The sequence below is a fragment of the Drosophila virilis genome, chromosome 2 (assembly GCF_030788295.1).
Source record: "Drosophila virilis strain 15010-1051.87 chromosome 2, Dvir_AGI_RSII-ME, whole genome shotgun sequence".
Classification (NCBI taxonomy): domain Eukaryota; kingdom Metazoa; phylum Arthropoda; class Insecta; order Diptera; family Drosophilidae; genus Drosophila; species Drosophila virilis.
Genome location: NC_091544.1, coordinates 28,728,413 through 28,751,684, shown reverse-complemented (window position 1 = coordinate 28,751,684; position 23,272 = coordinate 28,728,413). Strand labels below are relative to the sequence as shown.

The following is a 23,272-nucleotide window of genomic DNA, read 5'->3' as shown; positions in this document are numbered from 1 at the left end:
GGTTCTCTCGAGTTTTTCGATTGTTTGTTTTGTTGCGCTCTGAAATGTCATTTACATGTGTCTGAATTATCAGTTAATTCAGCTTGAAATGCAAGAGATATATGGCTGTATGAAAATTACGCATACGCACCGCGTACTGCAGGTCGGAATTCAAAGAAATCAACTAACAAAAGCCAAAAAATTAGACAGCGCAACATAAATCAAATAAACAATTTATATGACAAACGCAGTTTTTTCCTGTGTAAAAAAAATATTAGGCGTTAAAGGTATTTTACATCATTATTTATTTTGATAAAGATTGTAAATATTACCAATTCACTAAGTACACGGTCTTGGAAAATTTAAATCTACAGACCTTCATTTAAAAATATTTTGTAAATGCATCGAATAAAGAACCAAGTGTTGGAACCAGCTGTTCCCACCCATGTTAGTCTAGCGATGAGAATATTGAAGCTGAAGAATAAATTGTCGTTTATTAAACATTTGTCCCGCATTATCCGCCCAAGAACGTTTCAAATAAATTCACACAAATGACTTTGAAATGAATTTGAGGCCGATCGGATGGTAAACTAAAATGTTTAATACACACATTTTTCGCGATATTTCCACACATACGGGTGAAATATTCCAAAACCCCAAGTGCACCTTCATCACATAAGGGAACTACAAATAAGTTTAAACTTTCTAGCTCCCAATTTTACAAGCGCCAATATTTTAAAAAATTTTATATATTATTTCTGAAAAGGTGCCAGCTATTGATATTAAAAATTTAATTAAATAAGAAAACATTTTTCAAAAATTCTTAAGCCGGTCTGCCAAAGGTCAATATTGGCCACATCGCTTAACAACAGCACGCTATAAAATAACCAGGAGTGAGTGCTATGTCTGCATAATTATTTCATGGAAAAACACCAGCAGACTTTGCTACTACTATAGATAGCTTAAACCACTTGAGAATTGTAAGCAACGAAAAGGCAACAAAGTTACCAAACCCACTGAATTCTTTTGTTTATTTTCGTAAGAGCAAGTCTCTTTAACAAAAAAATAGGTGCAATAGCTTATGTCTTTAATAATACAGAAGATTTTTGTTGCTTTTTATATACTGTAATATTTGTATTATACACATTTTCCGTTAACTAATTTTAAGACTCAGACTCCTCTTTTAACACAAATCAATTTGCGTAAGATATATTTTTTTTTTTAATTTTATTATTTTTATAGATTACATCAGAATTTCTCTGGACTCGAAGCGATTTAATTTGCTTAAGGTATTAGTTTAATTTTATTATTTTCATGGATTACCTTTGTTTTTTTAAGCAATATCACACGACATGTGACATCAAGCACCCGCATAGCTATCAATTTTAATCACACATGAATCAGACGTTACCCCTGCATGCACGGCCATCTATTTGAGACTCATCTTTTGGGCTAATCAAAGCTAAACAAGGGCCAGGAAAAAACAAAAAATTTTCATTACAAGCGCACACATTTCATTTGCTCCGAACTGCCCGAATGGCGCCCATAGGCCATAAAAGTCAAATGTGGCACTTAAGGTGGTCCATTTGTAGTGCGGCATGAAACGAGAGCACGTCCCATGGTCCCACAGGTGTGTTCGAACAGCGGCCCGGACCCAGACCCAGTGGTCCTGCCCCCCGTTCAGTAGCTCTTCAAATTAAATGAAATGCGTAAAAATGGCAACAATTTGATTTTGTCAGATTTTCGGCCAGACAACGCGTCGGAACACAATGGTCGACAGAGCCGAGCAACCACCTCTCCGCCACGTAGAAACGCATGTTTCATGCAATCTTCATTCCAGCTACCAACCTACCCGCTCTGCTTAGCATTGCACGCGCGGCTCCCAAGTTGCTAATTTAAGTGTAATAATCCTGCTCAAAGCTAAGGAAACGTGAGCCAATTTATATGCAGGCATTAGAGGGCAGTCTGATGGAGAGCTTGCGGGGTTCGGAGTTGCCGCGTCTGAGGTTCGGAGTTTTTTCATTTGTGGTTGGGGTTGCAAACTCACTGCAATCACCTGATCTGTTGTCTGGGCATTTCCGCAGACAAACTGCTCTTGCCTGAGCACCCAGCTCCACCCACTTCCTTTTAAATTATGACAGGCAACCACAACAAACAAACAGTGGGGCACACCCTCATGCTACAAACGTCCCATCCTTGTTAAAATAAATTTAATATTGATTCAGCTTTTGTAATGAGAAACGCGACGTCATCAAGAGACCTGTTAAAACCGGAGGCCTAGTTTAAAAGCGCTTGTTTTAGATGTTTTCAAGAGGATTGTAGTTTGGGGAAGGTTGTTTAATGTATCCCGGAATGGATGTTGTCTATATGGATGTGTTGACCGAGCCTCATTGTCGCTCTTGCTGCATTTTGCCAGCCAAATTAAAAAGCTCTTAAATTATGCTGCCGACCAGGATACATACGGCCTCGTGTACCAGCCCCCGTTCCCAAGACCCACCAGGTGTTAAGGGGAGCGAGTATGTCGGATAGGCTGTGGGCTTTTCATTATAATGCCGGTCATTGAGCGCAGACACCAAAAGCACTTAGCACGTCGCCTGTTTTCATTAACTATAAACACAAATGCCAAAGGCGAGGTGAGCATATTTGAGGGGGAATGATTGGGCTACCGATAGGTTGGCTCTGGTACATTGCCTATTGCGATAATTCATTTGTTTTTTTGTTGTGCACAGTATAAAATGAAGTTTCTATTAATTTTATTTCCCATTTTAATTTAAAGAGTAAAGAGAGATTCACATAAGTGGAGAGTCCCGCAGTCTTTGAACTTGAGGAGTTCTGCAGAGGTCCTTGGTCCTTTTTCAGATACATTTCCATCAGACCGGTTTTGTTGGTAACTCAAATTGACAAAGCATAAATATAATATATAGATAAATAATAACACGTTTCTCGTGGTTCCAAGATACCTCCTAGTCGATTTCTCTCGACGCAAGCATACATTTCAATCTATATATTTAAATTTTTATTTGTTGTCCTACATATTTTTGAGCAGTTACTTTCAATTAAAGATAACTCTGCTTTATGCAACCCCTGAAAAATCACATTACTTTCTCCTGACCAACTCATGCCATTGCTCTTCAGCTCCTAAAACCCACACAGCACATTCTAAATGTTATTTAAAGCGCTTTAAGCTGCTGGCCGTTCTGTTGTTTGCCATTTAGAATAATGCCACGCCCAGTTATTTAGAGAGCAGCTCATTAGACGCCCACTTGAAAAAGGGTTGCATTTGGCTCAAAGGACAGGCAAGACTAGAGTCGTGTCTACGGCCAGTTTTGGGCACTTGTCGCATTACATTTTCGGTTTTCAGACACAAATAAATGTTGAGCTTTTGATGCCGCCCGCTGCGTCAGCACGAAATGAGACGACAGTTGTCCGGGGAAAGCAGTCAAAACTCCCCCAAACCCACTTAATAGCATGAAGGGTATTGCTGTGCTGGCAAAACTATTAGCCCGACGTGCCTCAATTTTGGATAAACCTCAACCCTCAACTGGAAATGAAATGAAAGTCCTTTAAGTTGTGCTGCCAGAGAGATGCAATTAATTTGAACGCCAAAACTCATTAATATTTTGAGGAGGCAGACACTCGAAAAGGAAGAGGAAGAGAACGGAGAAGAAGAAATCGTAGCATGACCTTTTTTCAGCCTTTTGCTATGTATTTACTTTAGGTTAATAATAAAACAGCCAAAGGCTTACGTATTATTTGCACACAAAGATGAAAACAAACTTGTTGCTCCACTTGCCACTTGCCACATGCCACAGTCTGAGTCGTGTCGAGTCGAGTTGAGTCGACTTTTCATATAAAATTTACCTTTTTTTTGGGCTCAATGATTTATGGCCAAAGGGCAACACCTGAAAAGGGCCAAAGGATCTGTGGCAGGCGCAGGAAATGAAGTTCAAGGCATCGTAAGTAGTTTCGGAAGCGAAAAATGAGAATATAAAAGTAAAAATAAAAAAAGTAACGTTTGCAAAGTGTTAAAAATTCTCAACTCTACCTTACTCAAATTGAAAAGCGCACTTGATGCTGGTCCAGCTTTTCATTTCGTTTTCTTCCCTTTTACACTTTTCTTGTAATTTTTTTATTTGTTGAGCTTTTGGTATCCCGCCGCTAGGCAGTGCGAAAAGTTTCATTGTAGTCCTGGGATTTTGGCCGCAAACAAAATTAAACAGTCTGCAAGTTTTTAATTAAAAAAGGACACGAGTGTGCATTAAGCAGCTTGAATAAGGTGAGAAGACAAAGCCAAGTGCGCCTTAAAGCTTAATGTAGCTTCAAAGTTCTTTAAGCTATAAAACCTTCGAAATTTCAATTCTTATGCTGGATTTTTTTTTTTTTTTGGATATCCAAAGATCAAATATAATAATAACACGTATTAAACGGTCCACGTCTTTTGGTTTGACTTTTAGATATCAATAGTACTATCTTTAGCTCCACGCCTTTAGTTATATTTTGCAAATATAACTAATAATGGAGTTTAAATTCATTGAATTAAGACCAAAATTTAGAATTATTGTTTTCCGCCTATTTTAATCTCATAGTGAAAATTTCGATGCAGCGTAGATTTTGGGAAAAGCGTTTTGCACGTCTGAAATGAATTTTCACAAAGATGTTTGGTTTTACGCCAATATTCCACGGTTTTAAGTGAGTTTCTTTGAAGATTAGTTTAAATAAAAATAAATTTAAAGTTTATCGAAAAAACCTAAAACCTAATATCTGTATGTGTGGATTTTAGATCCTTGAATACAAATTTAAGCTTACGAAAATGAGGAAACACTCACATATATGATACAGTGCCTCGATCCGGTCGAATTTTTAATATGTACCAGCTGCAGCAAAAGGCAAGTTAACTATCTTAAGCTACAGCCAGTTTGTGCAACCACTACGATCTTTTGGCTAGACACATATCTGCAAACCGTATTATCGTTTATTTGAATAAAACTCTAAGTAAATTATATAAATTATAATAGCCGGGAAATATGGTATTTTAAGGCAAGAGAACTGAATACAATCATTCAAAGTTTGCACGTTGAGTACCCAAAGGGGGGCATGTGAATAAATTGCGTGGCTGTTGGCAGGAAATTTGTTTAATCTGCCAACAAATTGTGGAAGACACGCAATTGGAATCGCCGCGTTGAACGTTCGACCAGTTTTATCTTTTCCTTTTTTTTTTTTTGTGCTGAGCTGAAAGCTGATGAGATGCAAATGGATTGGTGCGATAAGGCGCCAGGTGAGAGACAAGGTAGAGCCAGAGACGCAGACTTGCAGTCGGACTCCAGAGTTAAACGTGGGCTGTTCGCGAGCTGGTAACTCCAACTTATTATTAACTGTATAATTTAATGTGTAGGCAGGAAATTGATTTATTATCAGCGTCAGTTAATTTTTAGCTACCCCTCGCTCATTCCCTCTCTCAGTCGTTCAGTATGCCTCTCTCGTAGCTTCATATAAATTAAGCAGCTCACATGCGGCATAAATCTTGCCACTTTGTCAAAAAAAAAAAATTGCAAATTAAGTTGTTGGCTCCCACAGTTAACCAACCGGGTGACAACAACTTTAACAGCAACTTTAACAACAACAACAGCCTGATATTACGCCCGTCATCTGAAGATAAGGATAAGGCAACATCTTGCCTCACAGTTAAAGCTGTGCAGCAACCTTTCGCTTTACTTTATAATTTATCGCGCCTACCTTTTGTATATATATGTTTTTCTTGCTCTACGCTTTATCTATGGAGTTTATCTTCAAGATTTGCTGTTTCTCGCCAACAGCTTAACGCCCGAATTTATCTGTCAGGTAGGCGCTTTGCTGGAATAAAATTGAAATAACGATAAAGAAAGCCGACAAAAGGTGGACAGGGTCCATCAAAAATGTTTTGAACGCGTCATAAACAATATCATCTTTATTTTAAATTACATTATTTAGATAGAAAAATTAAAGAAAAAACCTTTGGCCTCAGTTTTCAAGTAAATAATGACTCTAATTATGCAAGGTAAAACATTTCTAAGATTTTCGAATCTAGATCTAGTAATTTTTTCTTTTTTACTTTTTATTCGAGCCCGGAACCTAGAAGAGCTAGAATGTATTGAAATGATGTTGTACGTCTATATATTTATTAAAAAATTGACTAGCCCTTATATTTTGTCCAGTTGTTTCATAGCTAACAACAAGATCATTTAATAAGATAAGAGCTTGGTTTTTTCATTCGCCTAAAAAATATATATATATTTAAACATGAATGTATCAAATCAAAGAGCAGCAGCTGAAATGTATTTGTGTACATAGTGAATGTTATATATGTATATATACTCTATTTGTATGGTATATATTCTTATTGATATATATATAATATAATAATAATATAATTATTTTTAAATACATATGAAACATATAAGTTCTCACATAAGGACTGGCGAGAGTCATCTAAGCTGTCAAGCAAACACTGAATTCTTGAATGCAACTATTTTTTGTCTACAAGCCATAAGACGAAAGTTGATGGTTCGGCTTTCGGTTTAAACCAACTCCCTGCTCTTAGATTAGCCTCCCGTACACAGCCTTGAACCCAGGTTTGGGTTAAAGGGCGCAACGTATTTTCTCAAGAATTTAATAAAAAAAAATGCAGTTTTTGACTTCATTCATAATTACAGAGCATTTACTAGTCGTGTTCTGGTAACTAACACATTCTTCTTGGCTTCACATGTAAACTAACCCATAAAATTGTCTTCACGCCTAACCAAATGCATTTAGCTCGCATTATTGCACATCCTTGCAACTTCATTGCCCAACCGCTGTCCTCTAACCTTGTGCTGAAAATCAAACTGAAATTCACCATCCGAACGGAACTCGCAATGTCATTTTTGGCTTTCAATAGTTTGTCATTGTTGGTGTAAGTAGTTGTTGTTGTTGTTGGTAAATTTGTTGCCATTGTTACGCTGTGCAGTCAGTCATTCAGTCGGTTATTGAGTGAACTCTGTCATTCAAGCCGTGACTATTTCCAATTGCGTTTCGTCAAATTTTCGTCCGTTTTTATTTTTTTTTTTCATTCGAAGGGACAAATTGCTATTAAATTGCCTGACAATTGCAAAATGCCATAAATTGAACAGCAACGAGACCAATGTCCAATAGTCAGAGGGGTCACCCTATCCCTCCCTCTCTTTACTCTCTCTACCCTCTCTCTCCCTCTCCTGTCTGGCTTGGACACCCTCCCAGCAATCCAATTTTAATGGTCTGGTTTTCCGCTTGGTTAACTCAATTTGCGTGCCTACTTTCAATTAGGTTTCCGCTTGGTTTTATTCTTTATTTTTGTTAGTTTGTCAAAAGCTCATTTCACTTAAATAACAAGTAGATATGTGTTAGAGTGCGAATGCTCGACTTGTGGTTGCCCTGTAGTCAAATGGCACGCAGAACTAATAATGAACAAAGAAAAGATAATTATTGAAGAACATGCTCATTATTTATTTTTTTAATTTCGAAAGAAATAGAAGGAATGGAGCTTAAAAACCTTAAAAAATAAGAAATGTCTGGGGTCAATAGAGTCGGTCGCTCAGGCACATAGCTTAAGCTGAATCAGTCGAAATGAAGTAAGATTTTAACCTCAGTAAAATATAAGCTCTATGGAGTCCAAATTACATTCAACTGATATTAACACCATTATTTTCTTTGGCCTTCCCTGCTTCTCCAATGTTTAGAGGGTATCACAATGAATGTTATTTGTTTGTAGCAAATAAAATAACTATGAACAGTTTGTGTCTAGGGTTCTTTTTTTGGGTTTTATTAAGTTTTCGTTGAACTCGTAAAAATAGAAATGTTATAGTTTTCAGTTGGTGTCTGTGCCACAAATGGGTTTTGACGACAGTTAACTGCTTGCCTCCAATAGGCGGGGGCGTGACAGGTGCAGCTCACAAACGAACGGCACATCGCGCTGCAACCAAGCAGAACAACGAGCGGTTTACTGGGTAACCCGATACCCAGTTGGACCCACCCAGAGAGTAATTCAACAATCGATTGACTAATGAATCAATTAAAAGGACATTTAGCCAGACCCGAATACCTGACTTTGGTTTTAAGTTTTTGCCCACATTTGCGGCGTTTGCACAGTGCCAAATTTATCACTCGTTTTAAAGGAGCTGCCAACAAATGCAGCGAACACCATCAAAATGCGTCGCTGGTTTTATCAATGCGAATGCATCAGGCGCAAGATAAACGGGAAATTATTTCAGCCAAATAATGGGAATTTAATTCGACATCCGACAGGCGACAACAGTCCCCACAAATCGAACATCGCGATTCGCGACCCAAAGCGTTTCGAACGACTAAAACAAAACTGCAATTGAGCATATACGAAGTGTTGGCACCCTATAAATATCAGCCTTAAATGTGACGATGAAGAAGCTTTTTAGAAGCAGGTATTATCTTTGATGAATAAATAATATATACTTGTAATTGAACTAAGGGAGATGCCTACCGTAAATGCATCTGGGAAAAACGCTTTTTTTATGATATATGCCATTGTAAGTCCGGTGTTGATAAGACCTTGCTTACCTGTAGAATGCCTGGTAAGGCAAGTAAATAAAAATTGTGGTCAAGTTAACTTAAATGTTAATGTGGACCGAAGTGATTCAAAGTTTTAAGTTAGCACCACGACAAAATGTGTTAAGCATAAAAGTTATTCAAGCCCTGACTTAATTGTCGAACGATCGTTCCAAAAACATCTTTATAATACAGTAGTCCTATCCAACCCGATTTTTGCATGAAATTAATGGCGGAAGCTTTTAGACTAAGAGACTAGTTTGTATAGAAGCAGACAGATAGTCAATACTGGTCTATAGCTATATACCTTATGAGCTCGCAGACCCTGTCCCCATATACATAAGTGTTACACTTTTCATGACAAAACTTTAACAACCTCTAGAAGGGTATAATATGCACTTACTTATCCTAACAAACCTCGAAATCCAAACTCAATACACATGATCTAATATTCTGCGATTCCAAGGGATTGTATGCTATAACCATAGATCACAATAAATCGAAAGCAATATTTAACACACTTTGATAACAAAGTCATGTTTGCTTAGTGTTAACAAACGCCTTTGGTACCTGCCCGGCTGCTGGCAGTTGATGTGTGACACCTTATCCCTACGCAGGCGCTGCTTCGCCTCCTCTTGACCCCGCACCCGTCGCCCATCAATAACAAATGGACAATAGGAGGGATCCCTCTTCGAATGTGGCTTTATTGAACTGTCAATGGCTGTGACAAAGGGTTAAATGTGTCACAATCGAGTAGTTACCCAGGGTTTTTCTTCTTTTTTAGCAAAGGGTCTCAATGCATCAAACAATGTTTATTGTTGGAAATACATATTAAAAATGTATGCTCAAGCTTGAATTATATATAAAATGTATTTATGTTGGCTTTCACCTCAGCCACATATCTCTCTCTATCTTTATGGTTGAAACGTAAGAGCTTCGAGTCTAATATATATGCTTTCTCTATTGATTCCTCATATTTAAGAGAATCGAATAGAAGACTTCTAGCGAAAAACTTAGCGCATAAGTAAATAAAATATGGGAATGTGTTATAACTAATCGAAACACGAAATATTTATGGCATGAAATTGGCTACAAGGAACAGATAATTTCACTTGGGCTTGGCAGGTCGATGTTTTTTGTGGATCAGTGTAGAGCGACGAGAAGCTCATCAAGCTAAGCCGGTAGAGAAGGGGCACAGATTTTGTTTGTCTGTCCGCCAACTTGGACCTGTGTGCATCATCATCTTTGGTAGTTGGACACGTCACTTTTCGTGTTTGATAAGGATCCGCAGCGAGAACAAATCCAAAACCAAAGACAAGGCGAAGGCGTGCGCCCGAATATATATTCGAATTTTATTATGCATGACAGCTCCAAAAAGAAGAAGAACAACAACAACAGCAACAACAGACACGCCCACTACCCCGGCATAAAGTCAAACATTTGTTGGCAAGAGGAGGAGGGGTAAATGGGTAGCGGGTTTTGGGTACCTGTTTGACAGCGGGTTGCCGGCCTTTTGGGGCACCGAACCGAATGCTTAGCCATGTGAAAAAAGATTGCGTTTTTCATATTTTAATTTTACTTGTTTAACGTTCGAATACGATTTTTGAATATCGATAAGCTGCCGGGCGGAACATTTCCCTTTATTGTACTTTTTGTTGTTGTTCTGGGGCATGTTTTCTGTACGCCTTATGCATGATTATGTAACATTTTCCTACACCCATTCCTCTCTCGTTCTCCCGATTTATATTTTGACAAATGATTCCTAAATGAGTGGACACTTTTCTCTTCACCTTCCAGCCAGCTGACGGAATTCTTAGGAGTTAATAAAAATGAAGCCTGTGTAAATATTTTTGACTGCTGGCAGCAGGTAACGGCAAACAAGCATGTATTTAATTAATTAATTCGCGTCAAGATACAAACAAAACGCAAAAAAGAAACAAAAAATGACGATAAGAATATCCAGAATATCAAGAAACACAACAATCGAACAATTTAGGTTGACAAGAGAGAATACTCCAAAAAAACGTCCCAACTGCATATTAAAACTGAAGACAAGTGTCATCTATAGGTTAAAATGCCTTCATTTGCATACGCACACATACCTGTATATTCTACAAAGCAAAACAAAAGCAAAAATGAAACAATTGCTGCGCAAAAGTATTTCAGCTGCTCAAAACCGGCAAAATGCCGACTATTTATATGAGCTAATACCTATAACGTTTTTATATTGATAAAGGAAAAGTTATATACATGCATTCATATGTGAATACAAATCATGATCAGCGCTAGAAAACTAACAATACGATCGTAAGTACAAAACTTATTGGCTTAATGTACTTCGAAAACGAAGCGAAACGAAGAGCCATTTCTGAAAGCAGGCTGGCGATTTACTTCATTGCTCGTGTCAGCATCAGCAAGCCGCGACTTTGGCATTTAATCGTCTGGCTTTTAAAGAACGAACAGCCAATCGGCTGACCTGTCACGTGTAATAGAAAAAGCCAGATGAGAAACCAAGCTAGAAATTTTGCGTCGCATGCAAATCTATTGGCGTTACTCTTCTTAGTACTTTGCTTGGCTTGTCCCATTTATGGTACATTTTGTTGCTATTTATGCAATGATCGTGACTCTCTCCACAGACAGCCGGACGTCAGACCAAAGCAAACTGATCAACAGCAGCGGGAAACAAACACAAAGCAAGGCGTCGTTAGCCCGCTTGGAACGCCGCAGCAGCGACTGCCGCTCTGCAAAGCTGCAATTAATGTTGAGCAACAACGATTTATTTTATTTTTACTCAAAAATTGTCAATTCACACACTTTATACTTTATATATTTAAAACAAGTAAGAGGTTATAGTCGGGAGCTCCCAACTAGCAAATACCCTGAACCCTCTTATTCCAACACCAAATGCAGTTTGCGCAACGTGCTCGTTTAAAGTAATAAAGATAAATATGAAAAAAAAGTTCACTCGGCATTGTTGGAACTCGCAACTAAACGCATTTCTTGCTGCCGACTCTAATCAACAGCAACACCAGCCAAAAAATTATAAAAAAAAAACAGTTTGCCCGGTAGGGCTTGAACTCGCGACAGATCGCACCACTTGCTATTCTATGCTATTAATTGCTATGACGGAGTAGCGGTGCGGTGGCGATAGGTATAAGATGATATTTGATATATATATAATATTCTAGAAGCAACATAACATTTAGGGACTCTAGCTCATATTATTTAACAAAATTGCTTAAAAACGATTATATTAATATCGATTTTTATCGATTACTTGGAAACGGGGAAAGTTATCGAATATCGGAAACAAACGCGATCTGCGCAGGCACTATGAGGACCTACAGCTTGAGCCTCTGGCTCTTATAGTTTCTTATATCCTTGCGTTCTTAAATTCGGACGGACGGACAGACGGACATGGGTAGATCGACTCGGCTATTGATGCTGATCAAGAATATATACACTTTATGGGGTCGGAGATGCTTCATTCTGCCTGTTACATTCATTTGCACAAAAACACAATACTCTTTCTACCCATTTTTAATGGGTTGAGTGTATAGAATTCGCAACTGCCTAGAAGCAAGGCAAATTTGTTGCCGAACTGGTGAATCGAGAATCAGTTGAAGGCGAACAACCGAAGCACCAAGAAGCATCAGTAGCAGTTGCAGCAGCAGGAGCAAAGTAACGGGGCATTCGCAAAGGATTTATTTTTAGAAAGAATAATATGACGACCACTTTTACAATCAATGGCAAGCCATATGAGGGTAAGTTTCAAGTAAACGCGACTAGTAAATGCCCTCCATTTGCAAAATGCTTAACTTTATCGTTGGATTTCGGGTCCACCGGTGTACTGGTCCCAAACGGTGGATATACCAATTCGTTAAACTAACGAATGTCATTGACGCGTACCGAGCGCTACGACGTTGACCTAGCGATTTACCTGGTGCAAGAGAGTATTTTGTTAGTATACTTAACTTAGCGATTTTGACATAGAAAAGATGCAAGTGATTTTTCTGATCCAAAAGGGTTTGCCTTTTTGCCAGCACTTTTTACTTGATGCAAAGACTCTGCCGATAAAGCTAGTGCAAAGGGGTTTGTTCTATCGCTAGTGTAAGTAAAGAAAATGAACACATTATTTAAACAATTGCCTTAACTTACAAACTAATCTCTATATATAATACTGTTTATCCTGACTGACTGACTAACTGATTGGTGATCAACGTACGGCCAAAACCGTAAAAGCTAGGAAGCTAAAATTTTCACTGTAGTTGCCACATGCGATGAAGGTGCATGTTAAGGCGGGGTTTTGGGAAGTACCACCCGCAAGTATGGAAAATCGCGAAAAACGTGTGTATGAAACATTTTGGTTTACTCTCTGATCGGCTACAAGCTCAATTTTAAAGTTCTTTAAGCAAATTAATTTGGAGTCTCACACTTTTCCAAAAATGTATTCCTCCTTGGCGAAAATGGGGGTCAAAAATTTGGTGGATGACGTTTCGCCCTCAAACTAAATTTCAAGGTTCTATATGGAAAATCATTTGAGACGTGTTTCACATTTCTTGCAAAATCTTAACTCCTTCGGTAAATATGCGATTCAAAGATTTTTTGGGCGCAGTTTGTGTGGTCTCCGATTTGGTTCAAATCTATTGTCAAAGCTCTACTAAAAACTTAATGAATTCGTGTTTCACACTCACAGCAGTGGTTAATTAGCTAAAAACGTTGGTATAAAAGATTTTTGTTAACCATCGGATCTTTGGTCAAATTCATTTGAGCAAATTTCTGGAAAATCCATCGCTTCTTGGTGGGTGACGTTTCGCGCTTAAATTCATTTCCAAAGATACATAAGAAAAATCATTTGAGACCTGCTTTACATTTTTCGCAGAATCGAAGCATCCTTGGTAAAAAGTGCAATTCACAGATTTTTTTGGTGATGTTTTAATTTTTTTCGATTTGTCTTAAATATATCTTTATCTTTATATTAATAAAAACGTGTTTAAACGATTTGGGAACTCCACGCGCAACAGTGGTAAATTGGGAAAACAAATTTAGATGAAAGCTGTTTATTTTCTGGAGATCAAGCAGCATTTTCCTTTGACATGGACTCTAGAATGTAAAGTTTATGTTTTATTTCAAATGCTTGCGGTTTTTTTAAATAATACATACTAATTAACACCAAATAAATAAATAATACAAATAAAATTTGCACTTGCAACTCATAACTTCACTGCATAAATGACACGTTTTGAAGTTGCCTCGTGCCAGACAGAATGTTTAGTAATAAGAAACTACACAATTAACAAAAGACGCGCGCGCCGCTTATTGGGCTTAGCGCTATACAGTTCTTGATTGCAAGGGAACTCAGCTTCATTTTATAATAAAAAAATTCCTTAACATTTTCGTTTTGATCGGCATGCATAGAATGAACATTCGCTACGAATTTTTCAACGACTAGCAATGCATAACATCATTAGAAGACATATTTTTCTGGGGGTTTTCGTAAGTATAGGATCACCGCTTGGCACCATGAGAACTATAGGGATTATTTTTAATTGCCAATTAAGTTTATCAATAGACTACTTTCACCGATGAAAAATAAACTGAAATATCATCGCAGTACCTTAAATTGAGCACCCTTTCCAGCATTTAACATACTGTTTACGGAACAATTGTTAATTTTCAAGTGATCCCTGTTCCAATAATTTTTTCAATATATTGCTTTCGTTTCTCTCTGTAGTTAATCTGAGCAATCTGCCAGCGGATACCACATTGAACACCTTCATCAGGGAGCACGCGCAGCTGACAGCGACGAAGTTTATGTGCCTGGAGGGCGGCTGCGGCGTCTGCGTTTGCGTGTTGCGCGACGGGAAGCGCAGTTGGGCGGTCAACTCGGTGAGAAAGGGCATCCACACTACTTAATCAAAAACAAAAACGAACAACAAAAACAATAATAGCTTGACTTTTGCAGTGCCTGACGCTGTTGAATAGCTGCGCCCAGCTGGAGATCGTGACGGCTGAGGGGCTGGGCAACAAGAGCAGCGGCTATCATCCCATACAGAAGCGTCTGGCCAAGCTGAATGGCACCCAGTGTGGCTACTGCTCGCCGGGCTTTGTGATGAACATGTACGGTCTGCTGGAGGCGCAGGGGGGACAAGTGAGCATGGCCGAGGTGGAGAATGCATTTGGCGGCAACATTTGCCGCTGCACCGGCTACCGGCCCATACTGGATGCCATGAAGTCCTTTGCCGTGGACAGCTGTATTAAGCTACCGGCGGAGTGCATGGACATTGAGGACCTGTCAGCGCGTAATTGCCCGAAAACGGGCGAACGCTGTGCCGGTAACTGTGTGGGCTCCACATTAGTCCATAAGGATGGCACCCAGTGGCATTGGCCACAATCCTTGGGCCAGCTATTCGAGGCCCTGGACCAGGTGGGCGAGCAGGAGCAGTTTATGCTTGTCGCAGGCAACACGGCACATGGCGTCTATCGGCGTCCACTGGACATTAAACACTACATTGATCTACGCGCGGTGACAGAGCTGCAGCAGCACAGCAGCGAGCCGCAACAGCTGAAGCTGGGCGCTAATCTCAGCCTCAGCCAGGCCATGGACGTACTGAACGTCGCCTCCAAGCAGGTGGGCTTCGAGTATCTGCAGCAGTTGTGGACACATATGGATCTTATTGCCAATATGCCCGTGCGCAATGTGAGTTTCAGTCTCGACCGTGCGACACAAACTGCTCCAAATTGAGCTTGAACTCTTCCTCTATTGCAGTCTGGCACTCTAGCGGGCAACTTGTCCATCAAGAAGCAGCATCCCGAGTTTCCATCCGATATCTACATCTGCTTTGAAGCACTCAATGTGCGTGTCATAGCCTCTAAGAGTGCCACGGATGAGAAGCAATTGTCACTGGCAGACTACTTAAGCTCCAAGGATAGAAAACTCCTGCTCAAGGCATTCTTGCTACCCGCTTATCCCAAGGATAAGTACATATACGAATCATATAAGGTATTTATTTGTGTGCCCAAATTGGTTATGCAAATGTTCTCAACGGGCAGACGAATGTCCCTCTGACTCATTAAAGTATATATATATATATTCTTGGTCCGTCTGTTTCTTAATGTGGGTCCTCTTAGAATCCGCGCAGTACGTTTTCGCATCCGATGATCGACAACTTGTCAGGTTCGAGTTTTTCTCCAACAGTCAAGGAGAGCAACTGCCTCCTGGTTACTTTTAAGTTATTTCTCTAACCAACCACTAGATAGATTTTTCTCTAACTTTTTTCCTCAACCCGCTGCAGATTATGCCGCGTGCCCAGAATGCGCATGCCTATGTGAACGCTGCATTTCTACTGGAACTGGATGCAGGGTCGAAGGTGAAGAATGCTCGCATTTGCTTTGGCGGCATTCGGCCGGACTTTGTGCATGCGACGGCCATTGAGCAGCTGCTGGTCGGACGCAATCCTTTTGACAATGCACTGCTGGAGCAGGTGTTTCTAAAGCTGTCGACGCTGGTGCAGCCAGATGATGTGCTGCCGGATGCATCGCCCGCGTATCGTTTGACTCTGGCCTGTGGATTGCTGTACAAGTTTCTGCTGAAGCGGGCGCCCCAGGCGGACGTAAGCGATGCATTCAGAAGCGGTGGCCAGCTGCTGCAACGGCCGCTTTCCTCGGGCACACAGGTGTACCAGACGCAGAAGCAATACTATCCCGTGACGCAGGCGGTGCAGAAGCTGGAAGCCATGATTCAGTGCTCAGGCGAGGCAACGTACATGAACGATGTGCTGACTACATCAAATACGGTGCACTGCGCCTTTGTCGGCGCCACCAAAGTGGGAGCAAGCATAGAGGAAATTGATGCGGCGGAGGCACTTAGTCAGCCTGGCGTGCTCGCCTTTTACTGCGCCAAGGATGTGCCCGGAACGAACACGTTCAGTGATCCAAACTTTGGTTACGAGCCGGAGGAGATCTTTTGTGAGACCCGTGTTCGCCACTTCGAGCAGCCTGCGGGCCTGGTGGTGGCTCTGAGTGCGGAGTGGGCACAGCGCGCCGCTAAGCTGGTAAAGCTCAGCTATGGCCAGCCGGATCCAGCGCGACCAGTGCTGCCCAGCTTAAGTGACGTTTTGGACATGTCACCCTCGCCGGAGGCGTCGCGAATTATACGTGAGATCTCCGCAAAGCCGGGCCAGCTGAAGTGCTCGACCACGCCGGATAAGAGTGTGCGTGGTGTCTTCCAGATGGGCCTGCAGTATCACTTCAGCATGGAGCCGCAGACAACAGTAGTGGTGCCATTTGAGGATTGCCTCAGGGTCTATTCGGCCACACAGTGGATGGATCACACACAGTCTGTAATTGCTAACATGCTGCAGTTAAAAGCCAAGGATGTGCAGCTGCAGGTGCGACGCTTGGGTGGCGCCTATGGCTGCAAAATATCGCGCGGGAATCAGGTGGCCTGTGCCGCCTCCCTGGCAGCCTACAAGCTGAATCGACCAGTGCGATTTGTGCAATCTCTGGAGTCCATGATGGATGTAAATGGCAAGCGCTGGGCCTGCCGTTCCGACTATCAGTTCCATGTGCTAGCTACCGGCAAAATAGTTGGTCTGGAGAATGATTTCTATGAGGACGCCGGCTGGAATTCCAACGAGAGTCCCATCTCCGGACAGTCCACAAGAACCGCAGCCAACTGTTACGACTTTACCGATGCCAATTACAAGGTTAACGGCAACGCTGTGCTGACTGATGCGCCCAGCTCAACGTGGTGCCGTGCACCTGGCTCTGTTGAAGGCATTGCCATGATGGAGAACATAGTGGAACATGTAGCCTTCGAAGTGGAGCACGATCCGGCCGAGGTGCGGCTGCTCAACATGGCCAAGGGCCACAAAATGGCAGAGCTGCTTCCACAGTTTTTGCAGTCAAGGGAATATCATCAGCGTCGTAAGGAGATCGAGGCGCACAATGCAAAAAATCGTTGGATCAAACGTGGCCTGGGTCTGGCCTTAATGGACTATCCGATCTTCTACTTTGGCCAGTTTCCGGCAACGGTGGCCATTTATCATATAGATGGCACAGTCGTTGTCAGCCATGGCGGCATTGAGATGGGTCAAGGTAGGTTGTTTTATTTATTTATTAATTAAATGGTCGACGAAAACAAATGTTTTCCTAATTATTCAAAATATCAAATGATAAAAATGAAGTGCTAAAAGGCTTATTATAATACATCATTATTTAATAGCATCACCGACCGATGGAGGTGCTTCATTTGACCGTCCGGCCAGCTATGCGCCTTTTCACGGCTAATTTTGTCAGGGACGCTATTAGTGCCTACAGCTATGAAGAAGGGTGTCATAGAGAACATAGTGATTTTAAGTAATAATTAAAAATAATTTTAATTTATAGATAGGGTAAAGAGATAGAGATAGATAGAGATAGAGAAATTTAAAGCCTGTCCGGCATAGCTGGGAATGTATCCTGAAAGCAACGATTATATTAAAGGTAGAAAAAGTTCGGTGGAGAAAACGTAAAACAAACTATTGTAATTTTTGCAGAGTTCGGGAAAAAAATTGTGCATAGCGTGGTCTGTTGCGCAAGTAGGTGGGCGATAATTCCTGGTAGGCCTAGAGAGAGCAGAGCATTGAAGACGTTCTTACAGGAAAAACGAGTGTATGTCGCCAACAATCAACTTTTGTAGAAGGCAACACCGAGGATTGTCCTAAGGTGGGTTAACTTGGTTCGAAGAAGCCTTCTGCAGTAGGATGGTAATCGAAGATTGGGGTCCCAATTTGAGCCTCGTAAGGCAAACAGCAGAAATTGGTTCTGAACTGGTTTAATAAGTTCCTGGCTATTGTTATACTGCGGAGACCAGAAGCAAGAGCGATATTCAAGGATAGGGAGGACAAGAAAGGCTCCTTAAGCTCTTTAGACCATCATTAATGAATCCAAGTACACTTTTGGCTTGATTAACGATGGTGTCTACATGAAGATTGAAGCAAAGTTTAGAATCAGAAAGAACGCATTGATCCTTAGCTGTGTATACTTTGCAATGGATTATTGTCGATTGTATATCTAATAAGATAAGGTGTAGTGCGATTGAAAGTCATAAGCCTACACTTTAAACAATTATGATGTCGATGATTGGCCAAATACCTAAGTTGCAAGGCGTTCAAATCATTTTGTAGACGAGAATGATTTTAGTGTATGATAGAATAAGTTTCACATCATTCGCATATATAAGTACTCGAGCACTTTATAGAACATGGGGTAGATCATTTATAAAAAGAGTAAAGAGGAACACCAGAAGTAACGTGAACCTGTTTTCAGATAGATAGATAGATAGATAGCCTCAGCATTACTATTTGGTTCCTACTTTTTAAATAAGAACTAATCCAAAGCAAAAAATACGGAGGGAAACCTAATCAGTCCAGTTTAAAAAGTGAATTCAGTGTAAATGACATAAGTTTGCATTTTAGAAAGGAAAGAATCATTTACCGAGTAATTAAAATCTAGCTGATTGGTCGTAGTTAACAAATTCTTTATGAATCCATTTTGAACAGGGGAGACGACTGATTTACAGAAATGCTGAAAATTCTATATGATTATTTTTTCAAATAATTTAGGAAAAGCGGACAGTTGTGCAATGTAAATGGATTCTAAAAGGATGGAAAGACAGAAGATTCAAGAGATAGATTAAAAAGCTTTCGCCATGGATAAATAAGGAAAGAACTACACTTAACTTGATTTATAGCTATGAGGTAATTGCGGGGAGATGCCGTAATTATAAAATGACAGATACTTGATAAAAGTAAATGATTTAGAGTAAACATATCATTTTTTGTGACTCTAGTTCTTATTATTTACCCAATTTGCTCAAAAAACCGGATTACAATATCGATGTTTATCGATTGTTTGGAAACGATAAGTTATCGATAATCGGAAACAAATTCGATGTGCACATGGACTTGGAGGACTAACAGCTAAAATTTCAAGTCTCTAGCTCTTATAGTTTCTAAGATCCTTGCGTTCATACATACGGACGGACGGACGGACACACGAACATGGCTAGATCGACTCGGCTTTTGATGCTGATCAAGAATATATATACTTTATGCGGTCGGTGATGCTTCCTTCTGCCAGTTACACTCATTTGCACAAATACACTGTACAAATTTATCCATTTTCAATGGGTTCAGGATATAAAAATTGTAAAACTGTCTCGGATTTCGGGAAAACTGCTTTTGGGAACGACTAAGATAATTCTCAGAGCACTGAGAATTCAGGAAAAATAAGTTCGACTTAACTATGGAATATTTAGCCATGTCAGTACTGGAACCAGACTTATTTAACTTTTTAAAATATTTATATTTTATATTTTAAAGGCTTGATAGTCTGGAAGTAAGCCAGGGTGGGTCAGTAAATTCAGTCGAAGGAATTGAATTGGAAATATACATATTTAAGAGGGAATTCAGTGTCTCATAAAAAAAGTTAATAGCGGTATTCATATTAGTCATATGACAATTACCAATCGGCTGCATGAACACGCTGATTAAGCACGGAATAGTTTTCTTTGCGAAAGCAAAGGCGGTGAATGAGAAATAAGATTGCAATTGAAAATTTCGACCTTTAAAGTAGGATGATATACATACTCTGGAAGGAGTAAAGGAGGCCACCTGGTAACATTAGCAGTAAGTGATAAAAATATAACGTGATGGAAAAGACTTAACAAAGACAATCTCAGCGTCAGTAGGCGGCAATTAATACCCACCACCTTAAACTTGGTCGGAAGACGAAGTTAGTTTTTTGCGACAGTAACAATAGCCTGATTTAAGATACTGGAAGGGTGACAGGCTGGCTTCGCTTTTTTGGCTGGACCTTGTGAACAATCATCACTAATGATTGTAAAACTTTAATTTTGGAAGATGCTATTTCACGAGGAGTGGAGATAGTGACAACATAGGAGATAAATCCAAGTTTCTAGGCATGGTCAAAAGAGGTGTTGGGGTTTGGACAGACTGCAAAAATTGGCGATTGGGTGGAGATTCGAAAAATATATTTGCTTATCAACTCAAAACTCAAGTCAAAGTTACTCGAGCGCTGCTTAGCCACATTTATCAGTTTTAAGATTTCTCACAGAATTATATATTCTGGAGGAATCAATTTGCTTGTCGATGCATTCTGAGCACAACCAACACAAGCCCCCGCAACCCTTCTTGACAATGGAAGCGATCTAGCACATTTAGCATGCATCATATTCTTACACAGCCAGCAATTAACAAATTGCGACAGTGCCTAATTATCAGCCTGCTCGAACGTGCAAAGTTTCTTCCAGCACGACATAATTTCTACCGGCGTTCAAAGATAAGCAGAAGTTGCGAGAGCGCAGGACGAGACGAATCACAGTTTACAACACGTTCGAAAAAACTATTCGTACACAAACAAAAAAAGAATCATAACCAAAGCAAAAGAATCCAAGCAGTCAATTAGAACAACACCGAACTGTCGCCGCGTTTAATAAATTCAATAATTAACAGACTTAAACTGCACAGCAGATAACACTTTATAAACGTTTTTTAAATAAAGTACAAGAGCGAAAGACTTATAAATAAAAAGCAGGATAAAGCGCTAAAATACATATTTAATAATCTTAGAGCCCAGGTAAAACACGTCAATCACTCTCAACTGATAGCCCTCTCTTTTGTGTTATGTATGAATGCATTCTGCTAGTCGGGCAGCCTCGACTGCGTTACTCACAATTCAACTGAATTAATATTCTTTTCATTTCCCTCTCCGTGTTTGGCAGGCATAAACACGAAAATTGCGCAGGTGGCCGCCTACACGTTGGGTATCGAATTGGACCACATCAGAATCGAGTCATCGGACACAATTAATGGCGCTAATGCCACCGACACCAGTGGTACTATAGGAAGCGAAAGCGTCTGCTATGCTGTGCGCAAAGCCTGCGAGACGCTTAACGCGCGACTGCAGCCGGTAAAGAAGGACAAGGCCACTTGGCAGGAAACGGTGCAGGCGGCCTATGCCGCCTCCATCAATCTGATTGCCTCGGATCATTATAAGAAGGGCGATATGCAGAGTTATCATATTTATGGACTGGCGCTGACCGAAATCGAGCTGGACGTGCTCACGGGCAACAACCAGATCAAGCGCGTCGATTTGCTGGAGGATGCCGGCGAGAGCCTCAGTCCCAACATTGACATTGGCCAGATCGAGGGGTCATTCGTCATGTGCCTGGGATACTGGCTCAGCGAGCAGCTGATCTATGATCGCCAGACGGGTCGCCTGCTCACGAATCGCACGTGGAACTACAAGCCGCCGGGCGCCAAGGATATACCCATTGATTTTCGCGTCGAACTTGTGCAGAATCCACAAGCCAGCAGTGCCGGCTTTATGCGTTCCAAGGCCACGGGCGAGCCACCCTGTTGCCTGGCCGTTAGCGTTGTCTTTGCCCTGCAGCAGGCATTGCAATCGGCCCGAAAGGATGCCGGATTACCAAGGGAGTGGGTGCGTCTGGGTGCACCCACAACACCCGAAACGTTGCTACTGAATGCTGGACATGATGTCAAAACGTTTAGGCTCAAGTGAAGCAAAAGGGCATATGAGCATATGCAGAGGAGGGCATATGCATACATACATTTAACATCACATATGTACATACACGTTTATAAATAGTTCGATTTTCTTTATATCTGATAAATATATTTTTTAATACAAAAATATGTATGCATGCAAATATACCTACATAACTTTATTAATTCGAAAATTGCAAATGCATTAAATGAGACTTCTCAGAACTCCATATATTTGTACATACAGACAGACATACTTATGTATTTATATGTAGCCTTGATCAGTATTTGCAAAAGTACTGTGTCAGCTCGAAACTGACAAGTATCCGTTGACTACCGCTAAGCGTTATAGCTATGTACAATATATTGACAAAGGAAAACTATAAACTATGCATACATATATGTATATAAATATTCAAATTGACGTACCATTAACTTCCAATTAGCGTGTTAAATAAAAAAAAAACAACTTCGACAGTTGCGTGTTATCACGAGATTTGCACAACACATAAAAAAACACTCAACACATTTGCATTCACTTGAATTGGATTGTACAATCAATTATTATTAGCCATTCACAGCTATAATCATTTTAAATAAGCATAAACCTATCATTTTGTTCAAATATTGCAAAATTATTGAAAGCCAACCCGTGAAACTACAATCAAACTGGCAATGCTGTGCTGGTCGGGCCGCCGGCTAGCTTCTCTTTCATTTGCACTGTTTTTCACTTGTCCCAATAAATGTAAGTGCACTATTTACATTTTCCCTGAGTGATATTCGAAAACACCAACAACCACTTTTAAATGAATCCGCTACAAATAAAATCCATTTAAATAGTCATACGTTTGATATTTTATCGGATAATTGCAAAACTTTTCGGAGCACGATTGAAAAAGCAACACGTAAAAATGCAATTAGATCTGGCAATGCTGCGCGTGCCGGCCGGCTTGCTCTCTTTTGTTCTCGAACGTTGTATGTGTGTGTGTGTGCGTGTGCGCAACGATTGTAGTTTTTCTTCTAAAATGAAGTATATTACCTAAAAATTGTCAATTATTTATTATATGGTTAAATTAAATATTTGATCACATTGTTGAGGCAAATTACCAGCTGATTAACAAAATGTACACAAAACGCTTTGCAATTTATTT

General features: G+C 40.3%; 1 protein-coding gene across 1 annotated transcript; it reads left to right on the top strand.

Moving 5' to 3' along the window:
- Positions 1 to 14,282: 14,282 nt before the first annotated feature.
- LOC116650298 (uncharacterized) lies at positions 14,283 to 22,218 on the top strand. The gene is made up of 5 exons (XM_032433659.2): positions 14,283 to 14,439; positions 14,516 to 15,250; positions 15,320 to 15,553; positions 15,846 to 17,649; positions 21,338 to 22,218. The coding sequence occupies exons 1-5, from the start codon at positions 14,365 to 14,367 to the stop codon at positions 22,135 to 22,137; spliced, it is 3,648 nt and encodes a 1,215-aa protein (XP_032289550.1). The 5' UTR covers positions 14,283 to 14,364; the 3' UTR covers positions 22,138 to 22,218.
- The last annotated feature ends 1,054 nt before the right edge of the window (positions 22,219 to 23,272 follow it).

Bases quoted from the DNA above. Each gene is read 5' to 3' on its own strand.
- LOC116650298 (XM_032433659.2), top strand. From the start codon at position 14,365: ATGTGCCTGGAGGGCGGCTGCGGCGTCTGCGTTTGCGTGTTGCGCGAC. The intron at 14,440-14,515 runs GTGAGAAAGGGC...TGACTTTTGCAG, and splicing joins GCAGTTGGGCGGTCAACTCG to TGCCTGACGCTGTTGAATAG. The intron at 17,650-21,337 runs GTAGGTTGTTTT...CGTGTTTGGCAG, and splicing joins CGGCATTGAGATGGGTCAAG to GCATAAACACGAAAATTGCG.